Raw genomic sequence first — 11,239 nt, 5'->3', positions numbered from 1 at the left:
CCTTGCCAATGCCTGGAGGACCCACTACAAAGGACATGTTTCGGCAGGGTTTGATATAGGCAGATAAGCAAAGTTTGCCCATTTGGTGATTTGCAAAAATAATTTGAAAAGCGGCTACGATTAACTGGCTTATAAAAAACACACACAAACGATTTCTGTACAGTGAAATTTAAAAACGAAAATGTCCCACATATCAAAATGATTATTATTTTTATTATTTTAAAAACACCTGGAAGGTTAAAAAAATTTTTTTTATGTATTTAAAAAGTAAAAGTTGTTGGCGGCTCTTCAATTCGTTTGTATTATCGATAAGTTAAGATCGATCGTCATGCTGTACTCCTTATATTGTGCGATATTCATCGTTTTACTATTCTGGTGATATTTTGAGATAACAGTGTTGCCAGATCATCTGTTTTCTGGCCAGATCTCTATTTTATCAAGCTAAAAAATATAAAATTGGGGATAATAGTTATGGATTGTGTATCATTAAAAACATAAAATACTAATTTAATATAATTAGTTTAGTTGAAAAATAATTATTTATACCTTAGTTGATTTTTTCATATAAGTAATTTCGAACCTTGATAATTGATTAACAAATGTATATTAATATTTGAACACATAGATATCAGACAAGCACCAAGCACCAAAAGCACACTTGCGCTCTGTGACGTTTTAGCTTTTTTAAAGCTTTTCTCGCCCTCTGATAAGTAGCTTTTTTTCTCTACCGCTAGAAACAGCTTTTTTTCTGCCAGCAAACTGGCAACACTGGCGTCAGGCGTCCCTTTCAGCATTGTTATTGTCATCACTATTGCATTCACATTGTTGCTGCCCTGCGCTGTGTAATTAGTTTTCATTGCGTTTATTATCGTTTTACTTGGTGAAATATGAAGATTTACAAGCAGAAACTGCGCGACGTGTGGCTGCAAATGGAGGAGTTCCGGGCGTGGCTCCGCCGGGACCCGGACGACTCCTACCGAGCGCACTGCCGCTTCTGCAAGTGCTGTGTAAACACCAAAATCAGTGATCTGCGTGCTCATGCAGCCACCAAGAAGCACATGAAACACCTGGATCTGAAACCCCATCTGGTGAGTACTTCGAGAAGTTGGGGTTAAACCCCCGATAACCTGGAATTGCGTCTTCTGCTCCCAGAAACCCGCGGAAGATGTGCACAGGTCTTCGGCAAGCAGTTCCCACACCGCCGCCTACAAAGCCAAAGTGAAGGCCCAGCCCAAAACTCCCGCGGTGAAGAAGGAGAAGTCTAATGCCTCGGACCAGTCGGTGGACTACGAGCAAATCATCGAAAATTTGGCCTTGTACGAACCGGAGCAGGTGATGTTCTCCACCTGCTCCTTGACCGGCGGGGAGCAGAGACTCGAGGAGGAAATCGAAGGCGAGGGCGAAGTGTCCACCATCAGCATCGTCGACGAGGATATGGTCAACAAGGCGGTGGCCAATGCTCTTCGCAACCAGAAGGATTCGTCCCAGGTCTTCGGGGACTTTGTAGCCGACCGACTTCGACAGCTTAACACCGACGCCTCCGAGTTTGCCAAGGACAAGATCATGAAGGTCATCCTGGAAGCAGCGTCCATTGATCGGGCCCCCACTTACAATTAACTTACAATTACAATTGCACTCGAAAAGTGCATACGAAATGAATGCATATATGTTTAGTTTTTAATATTGACTGGAGTTTGAATAAAAACCGACGGAATGTACAATTATGGAATACATAAAATGCGATGTTTTGGAGCCTGCATTGGGAGGTTTATTCAAAATCAATGTTTTTATTGCTGATCTTTAAAATTATTCTTTTTAATTTTATTTATATTCAATTTATTTAGTATTTTAAACATATTTGAAATTTTTAATTTGTATGTTCTTCTATTACCATGATTTTGCTGAATCGGAAATCAAATATGTTATTTAAAAAACGCAACCATTCTATAACCCAAAGCAGACAAAACGGAATATAGAGATAAGTAGCGCAAACTTTTGTTCGGCAAGTTCATTGGCCATGCATTAGTTATTTAACAATTCAGCATTTTACCCTTTTCGCTTTAAGCATTAATCTCTCCTGCATTCTTTTTTTAGCCCATTTCTTTTGTCTCGGATCAAAGTTTTACTAGAAAGTAATTTAAACTTTTGCTTTTACTCTCCGACTGCCTGGTTACATTTTTACATTTTCCATTCAGCTCGAACTGAGGCGTTCGTTCCACTCAATAAACGCCAGACGCAAATTTTGTTTAACACTTTTTGCCTATTGGCGTTGTAAAATAAGAATAAAATACGAAGAGATATTTAAGTCGGGGAGGGATGTTTCGATTGTCTTTTGCATAAGCTGCTTAGGTGCTTACTTTGATTTCAGTGTTTGCTCGATTCTCCCTCAAATTGAGAACTTTATGTGCCGTGCTGTAAACTCGAGTTTTATTTGATGTTAGTAAGTAATAGCAATGGCAGAATGCCAATGAAAATCTGCTTACATTTTTTATGCCCGACTATTTCAAATTTGATTGCCAGACAAGCATTCGGTTGCCCTCTCTTGTTCAATAATTAAACGACTTTACCTGCTGGTCGGCAGACGAAGGAAAAAGGCATGGACATAAATCAAGCTGCCATAACTTCCTGCAAATATCGAAAGTCCATTAACAGTAAAACATGTTAGCTTCTAGCTTGGATGGCTATTGGATCCACACAGAATAATTCTAGGTAGATCCGATGTTTTGTTATTAAGGAGAAAATAAAAGAACACGTTAATCACGACATTTAAATGAACAGAACTTAAATACTAAAAGTTAATCTCTGTTTTTCTAAAATAATAGTACAACGATTTTCTTATTTTTCTCTGTGCTGCTTTTCCCCTTTTTTTCTTCCCATTGTCTAGTTTTGTTTTTAGCACCTGATAGTGGGACGATGGGTGCGTTCAGGTACACATCCTGTCTGCATCTGATAAATGCCTTCGAAAAACAGGTTTAATTAAAATACACACCCATTTGGCGCTTAGACGTCAGTAGCCATCGATGGGTTTGTTGATTTTTCAGGACAATCGAGGCGTAAGCATAACAAATACAAATGCGACAGCAGCACCCCCTTAAATTTCCCACCCACTTTAGTAGTTTTCCTATTGACAGTGGCGCTGTTGTTGTATGTTTGTTTGCTTTGACATGTTGCTCAAATTGCAAATGTGTGTGCGTGTGTGCAAGTATTTGCCTGGCTGTATTTGTGTTTGTGTTTGCCAAAGGATATCATTAATGCGCTACGTTTCGGTGGAGGCTTAGGCAATCGATCAAATTAGTAAATTCCTAGATAGAAGGAGTACCAGAAAATTGCTATTGGTCGTTAATAAATTAGTTTTTGTTGAATGTTGAAGGTTTTAGCAGGGACCATATAAGCTCTTGTCACTTTATAAAATCTGAAGCTTTGAAACAATATTTATAAAGAGTATAATTTAAATATTTCTTGTTTTTTTCACACACTCATCTCTTTTTCAATCCCCAAATCCTTTTGTCTTTAAAAAGAGACATTGGCCAACGAGTAAATGTTGTCCTAAATGACTCCCACCCCTCAATGACAAACTAAAAATCCATTTTCATTAACTTTCTCTTCCCTTTTGATGGGCAAAATGAGGAGTGAAAGGACCGAAGAGTTCAGGGTGGCGGATTGATGTGTTTGGTACAGTTGTCGCCAGTTTCGACATGTCCTAGTTTATTTTTATGCCCTTTCAGCAATCCTGAAGTGGCAGAGGACTCGATGTCCGGGCCTCGCAGATTAACAGATTATGATCTGACATGAGTTGAAATGTTGTTAGAAAACTTCATTAGCAACATGTGTCCTAGATGTGAGAGCGATGTGCGTCGATTCTTGTTGCGCTTCGGTGCGCAATTAAAGCAATAAAAGTGTGGACCACTGCACACTGAATGGCCCATGGACATGGCCGGCTTCAGCTCATCCAATCCCGGGCATCAATTTGGAGTGGACCCCCAACCACCGATCTGCCTCTCCCCTTCAAAATCCCTACAAGTTCAGGAACTCGAAAAAGTGAAAATTGTCGAGTGGATACAGGGCCGAAATAATTGAAAACGGAATTTGTTTTACTTAAAAACTTTTAGCCGAGAAAATGAATACCCAATAAAATTATTTAAATATATTCGTCTGTTATAAATTGTCAACATAATTATTCCATGATCTAGGATTTATTAATAAACTCTTTAATTGAGTTTAAATTTTCAAATATTTACTCAGTGTATTAAAGGCACTTGTCAAGTTTTCCGTTTAATTCTCTTTTGGAATTTGTTGGGCTTATTTCGGTTGTTGTTGCGGCAATTCTTGGCCTCTGTGATTGTGCCACGCCCCCATTCCCTGGTTTCCCCTTCGCCGCCCACTCGCTAATCCCCACTTTGGAAGGCCGAAAGCCTATTTGAAACTTTATTTAATGCAATTCCCGTTTAAAAATGTATTTTTGCTTAATGGATAGCGTATTTAGTAGATTTTCGGCCAACTGGACCGCCATAATGGGTATTAGAAATTAATTTCTGACCGTGTGGTGAAAACAAACAAATACGGTGATGTGGGAAAGTCCGAAGAGCGGAAATCAACGCAATGAAGCTTTTCCCCCGCATTTCCCAAGCCGCATTGCACTTTATTAAATGCACTCGTACAGCGAACGGATGGCATTATACAAGGCCAAATGGGGAGGGAAAGAGAGGGGGCATTCAGACGGAAAAGAGACGGATAGACGGACAGAGACCAAGTGCGGTCACACTGTAAATTAAATATAAAATGTCCTGCGGACTGTCGCTCTTTATGCCATGCGGCTGGCCAACAACGATGTCGACATCGGTCAGCATTGCAGACCGGGTCAGAAGTTTCCATTTCTCCGCAATTTCCAAATGCTTTTCCCGATTCCGGGCGGCAGGATCGGGGCGGAGGGGTGACGGAGCCGAGGGGCAACTAAAATGCAAAACAAAGGGAAAAGTTGACACACCAAAAAAAACACAAAATTAAAAACCTGAAACAAAACTTTAAGCATGCGGATGCAACTGGGAGTAGAAAGGAAAAAAAAGGATATTCTGACGCACACACACACACTTACACACAAGTCGAGTCACTTCGCCCATCAACAATTTCAAGTGCACTCCTGTTTTGTTCTGCTCTTTGGCTTTCATGTTGTAGTACATAGCATAAAAACCAACAACTGCGAGGAAATGGCACAAAACATCGCACAAATGATGTCCAGGTGGCCAATTAAACTAATAGGATTATATTAAATTATTACGCAAGAATATTCTTGGGTTGTGTGATTAAAATAAATAATTGATCATAACAACGTTTTCCTTGATTTTAATAAAATTAAATGGAATCTACAAAAAAGCATACGCTTAATAACATTCATTTGTTTTGCTTACTTAATTAATTAATTGCATGTTCTTTTAAGAATAAACAAACACAACAATTCTTCTCTGAAAGAAAAATAAAATAATAAATACTCATTGATTATTTGTGTCTAAAAATATATTATATATTTTATTGATTAAAACCCTTTCCTTGTTAATTGAATCAACTTTAATATTTTGATGAAACCATTCTGCAATCCACAATTTTGTGTGGTGTGCGTCGAGGAATCCGCTTGATGTTTTTTGATGAAAATAATTGTAACATACTTTTCGCAACGAGCAGTCGCAAAGGCCATGGTCACGTTGGCCAACGAGACAACATGGCGTATACGTACTCCGTGCTTCCAGCCGCGCTATCGTTTGGGGCCCGGCTCTTGAGACGTCTTCCGCTCGACTGCATAACATTTGAATCTGAAATATAATTTGCTTTATTATATGCACTCACTCGTCACAAATTGGCCGGCACAACAATAAAAACGTGCTGCCAGCCAAGAAGAAAGTCTGGGCAGAAAGGAATGCTTCTGGGGGAAAGTGCAGGAGTCGGATTTGATTGCAAGTTCCATGGCGTAGAAAGTAAAATGGCAAGTCACATATTAATATGCAGACGCCGTTGGCCGAGTCTCAACTTGGCCGTAAATCACCTGAGAAGCCGCAGGAACTCAGGAGCTCGGAGCCCGGAGATTCAGGACTTGGAGCCAGAGCTACGCAACAGCTGTTAATTTGCTAGCAACTTCTCGTTTTGGCCGACAACGGACCGCCGCAAAAGTTCAAGTCAAAATGAAGATTTATTTGTCTGGCAGGCGGATGTAGTGGAGTCTCCATGATCACGTGTCTCATTGCAATTTCCGCAGCCGGATATTTGCCCAGTGCGAGTCGACAATGGAGTAGGAGTGAAACGAGTCGGAGCCAACTTTGCTACTAATTTGTTGCACAAACTTCCACTTCACCCCATTTCCATGGCCATTTCCATCTATTCCCTGCCCCCAATCCTCCTCCACATTGGCAGATGCCCAAGTGCCAAGACTCGATTTTAATGGCACTTGAACTATGGTCTGGCCAAAGGCCTGCCACACGGAAGCCCGTTTTTTGTTCAAGTGCATGATATGTGGGCACCTAGTGATGTGCCACGAATTAACTTTCAAAATAACATATTTGAATGAATGATTTTATTATTTTATTTAGCTTTTATGATGAGACTATCCCGTATGATTATTTTGCATTGCAACTTTTCGTATTCAGAAAAAAAGGATTGCTAATTTAATCTAATTTGAACGTGAATATCATGAAGAATATTTTAAAATATTTCAACTGTGCTTTTGTTGTTACTGTACATCATTAAACAGAGTGTACAATTTTTTTCTTATTAACACGTAACTTGTTTTTTTTACATCTCTACACTGTTTCATACTCCCTGTTCATTTATCCAACAAATTGAATTATTCTGCTGGGAATTAAATCAGAAGAAATTTTTTTAAATGTTCCCTGCGGAACCTCACGCTTTGATACCATCCCTAGTGCCACTATTTATGATATCTGGACGCACTCTACGAATATTCCCGTCCATCTGGCCGTTACCCACTCCATTTGGCCGACTCGCTCGTGCTTCATCATTCACATGTCTGTCTGGCGGCTTATGTTTTGTGTTAATGAACAAGTCCAGGGCTGCAACCGGAGCTGTCTAGCATCTGTCTGATGGTCCGACTCCCAGCAACGGACTACGGACTACGTATTCCAGACTACGGACTTCTGTTCGGCAGGGTCGTGTCTATTACGTACTAAATTATTGTGTGTCCATGTCCGGCCTGCCCATCTCTTCCCCTTCGGCTGGCTGTCAATTTGAGGATTCGGACGGATAGACGGACTGAAGGACGGACGGACAGATGAACGGACGGACGGACTAAAGGACGGACAGTCGTAGGCGACTTTTGACAGTCGCTAGCTCTGTTTGTCTGGTTGCCAAAAGTACGTGAGTGGTTCGTTTTAATTACGAATGACGGCGTACGAATTGAGTGTTGTCTTCTGCATTTTTAAAGGCCTCCAGAGTCAAAAGTCGAGGGGAAAATGCTAACTGCGAATGCTTACCCCTAAATGCAGTCATAAATCTGTTTGCTTATCTGCTCAACGAGCTGAGTTGCGGGTTCCTTGCAATTTACGTTCCGGTTTTCCGCGTCAGTTCACCGACGATCCTGCCCTTAATGGAGGCACTTTAAAACCGGATATATTACTTTAAATGTGGGATATCCATTGTAGGTTTATTTGAAAGAGTATGGAATTTTCTATAATTTAAGCAGAAATGTTAAGTAGTTAAGTTATTTTTCATATTTGTTTATATAATTCTGAAAAAGGTTAAAGAAACTTAAGCAAACACAGTATATTTTATAGCACCTCTCAAAAATATTTTATGCAAATTGGTCGAGTTTATATGGACACTTAATGCCTTAAACAATCTTAAAAATACATTTTTATGCAATTTTACTTCCCTTTGTTGCCACGCCAGGAATAAGAAAAGGATTCGAATTTAATGAACTTTTGTGTGCCTCCTCTGTTTTTCCTTTTTCCACACGCTTGGCCGCACATAAAAGAGCTGCAAAAAAGGAAACGAAAATTTGCGTGGCTCATTTGCACGAGACATTCTTATACACGTACGAGTATATGGAAAAATGAATTTTCTTATGCTTATTTTGATGTGTGGCGGCAAAAGGGCGTGAAATACGTCTTAAAAGGACACCAAAAAGGATGGCAAAGGCTCTGTGGAGAGGAAGGAATACGCACTTTGCATAAAGTGTCATGCGTGAGCCAAAAAGGATCCGGCAAAGGTTTTATGTCAAATTGAAAGACAGGCCCAAAAAGCCCGGCTCGATTTCAATGCCAAAAAGCAACTAAAACCTGTGACACTCACACGAAAACACACAAAGTAACGCCCACGCACACACACACACACACACACACACAAAGTCGCACACGCATTTTGCATAAATTATGCGGTTGCCTGTCGTGGTGGGCAGAGCTCAAAATGCATGACCCGTTTTCGTACTTGCACTGAGGGAAATAACTAAGGCCTAAATAGAAAACATATTTAAACCAACTAGTTGCCAAAAATCATTCATAAATCACATACGAATCAAGAACTTAAAATTTTTTAAGTAGTTATAAAATAAAAATATAAAATAAGAAGTTTTCTTAAACGAATTAAATTATAACTATTATTAATACAAACAAATAAATAAAACAAACCTACTTTAAAAGTATTTACAAAACAAAAAGCATGATTTGAGCTTACGGTTCTTGACTATTGTTTGACTTTGATTACCCTTGGGATTTTCTCTGACTGCATCCCATCCCGAATTGAATCGTCATGGCAGCAGGAATCAGGCTCTAAATAATTTAGCAACCGGAGCGGACAATAAAATTTCGAGCCCAAATGTCATACGCATGCATTTGCATATGATTTAGCCGGAGCCTGGAACAGGATCCGTATCCGAATCGGGATGGGAATCTGATTCGGATTCGGAGGCGGAGGCGGAGTTGGGAGCACAAATACCAGTTAGTGACGATGCAACTGCAACAGCAACAGCAACTGCAACTGCAACTGCAGTGGTAAACACACAAATTCCCTTTCCGAAAAGCCTTCTGTGCAATTGATGCCAGCGGCAAATCATCTTCGTCCCTGTGTTTGCATGTGTTGTGTGCAAGGATACATTTATAGCATAATTTGTAAATGTTCAGGAGATGTGCAAACACACTCAAAATGTGTGTGAAAGTGTGGGTGTGTGCAATTTGTGTGGGATATTGCATTGCCAACTTTCGGGTTGCGGCTGCTCGTGTGTAATTTGTTTAGAAATTATATTTGATGATTTGCAAATTTGCTCACATTGCTGGGTGGCCGGAATCGCAGTAGGAATCGGAATAGGAATCGGAATAGGAATCGGAACGGGTCCCTTTATCGTCGGGCACTTTAACCTGCAGGAGTGTTCATTAGCCCGGTCAGCACAGATGCCACCATTCACCATTCAGCAGGAGCAGACAATGGCAGCCAAAAGGCAAATTGCAGGGAAATTGTGAAATATAATGCAATTATGCTGCTCCTGCATTGTCTGTGTGTCCGTGTATTTGCGCTTACCCAGCGGGAAAGTGGGAAGTAGGTTTTTTTGTCCTGAAAAAACCAGTGGAAAACCTACTGCTTTTGGCAGGCGTAGGGGTAGGGATAGATGAAAACCTACTTCATTTGGCAGGCGTTGGGAAGGGGTAAATAATTTCGGACCGCTAAATGGGGTGGGTTTCTGAATATGACCATAAGTTACAACGAAGTTGTGACTAATTATTGTCTTTCTTCAGAATATGCACGGTCACATCAGTATAAAATGTCGTGCAAAATGTGTCAAAAGTGAAAAAAAGTTAAGTTTATTCTAAAAAACAAGATAAAGATAAGTTATAACATAAATATTTTTGTTTGTATATCCTTATTTCAGCGTTACGGATATGGTGAACATAAGCATTTTTACGAAAACTAAATATTAGCCGCCAGAGGCGGTTGTCAAGTAAGTAAGTAAGTTTTTTATTTAAATTTATTTTTCAATTTCACAAGAACAAACAAATGTTTATTTTCATAAAATTTGTAATAGATTCGACATCAAAGATTCTGGCCCATATGTCAATATTAATGGCAAATCTGAACGTGCGCAAGCGGGGATTTCCGATTTCATTATTTGAAGAACTCGGCCATTTGGACTCCGATGCCGAAGCCAATCCAGAAGCATTTGTAAGTACAGTCCTGTGTCCCCATGCTTTTTATACCCTTGCAGAGCAAAGGGTATTATAATTTTGGCCAGAAGTTTGCAACGCAGTGAAGGAGACACCTCAGACCCCATAAAGTATATATATTCTTGATCAGCATCACGAGTAGAATCGGAATACGTCTGTACGTCTGTCCGTCTGTCCGTCTGTCCGTCTGTCCGTCTGTCCGTCTGTCCGTCTGTCCGTTTCTGCCTAAACTAGTCTCTCAGTTTTAAAGCTATCTCGCTGAAACTTTCCCAAAATGTGTGTAGTTATTGCACGCAGTATATAAGTCGGAACGGGCCGGATCGGCCGACTATATCGGATAGCTCCCATACGAGAGAATGAAATAAAAAATTCTTACTCCGTTGTTTTTAATCAGATCGACTTGAATTCTTCAAGATGGCGTTTTCTAACTGTTATTGAATTTCGGATTAAATTTGAACAAAATCGGATAACTCTATCATATAGCTGCCATAGGAGAAATCGAAAATTATATATAGATTTAATGAAAATAAATTGATAACATCGTTGTTTTTTATCCCACGAGCATGATTTTTTGAATATAAAGTTATTTAACAACGTTTATATTGAGAAAAAGTTTCATAAAAATCGGTCATCTATATCTTATAGCTGCCATAGGAAAGATCGAAAAATCTATATAGAAATAATGGAAATACACTGCCGCTCAACTGAATAGGTTCATGATCTCAGAGGAAGTAATTTGTCTATAATTCCTAAACCAGTGTACCGATTTCCATAATTTTTTTTTCTTTGACTCTTGAATCATTTTATAATAAAATGCTGAAGAAGGTTTTTCAAAAACATATTATTTATTCCTTATTTAATTTATTCTTCTAAAAGGTTAACAAAATTCATGATTTTTTTTCGGTCATCTGAATAGGTTCAACCTAAAACAATTAAAATTATTTAAGTAACTAAGGATAATTTTCATATTTTTTGACCTTAGCTGATACTTATGAACATTTTTAAAGTACATTTTACTAATTTTAATAAAAAGTGAACCCTCCGTTGTCCGATATAACATCATATACACGACCGGGAAGCGAGCT

At 39.3% G+C, this 11,239-nt stretch overlaps 1 protein-coding gene across 1 annotated transcript; it reads left to right on the top strand.

The window, feature by feature from the left end:
* The first annotated feature begins 791 nt into the window (after window positions 1-791).
* On the top strand, window positions 792-1,738 carry LOC108086636. The gene is made up of 2 exons (XM_017183612.2): window positions 792-1,088; window positions 1,153-1,738. Exons 1-2 carry the CDS (start codon window positions 888-890, stop codon window positions 1,615-1,617), a joined length of 666 nt encoding a protein of 221 aa, XP_017039101.1. The 5' UTR covers window positions 792-887; the 3' UTR covers window positions 1,618-1,738.
* The last annotated feature ends 9,501 nt before the right edge of the window (window positions 1,739-11,239 follow it).

Source organism: Drosophila ficusphila, unplaced genomic scaffold (genome assembly GCF_018152265.1).
Source record: "Drosophila ficusphila isolate 14025-0441.05 unplaced genomic scaffold, ASM1815226v1 contig_414, whole genome shotgun sequence".
Classification (NCBI taxonomy): Eukaryota; Metazoa; Arthropoda; class Insecta; order Diptera; family Drosophilidae; genus Drosophila; species Drosophila ficusphila.
The sequence above is the reverse complement of the archived record's forward strand: the minus strand, read 5'-3'. Positions and strand labels throughout refer to the sequence as shown.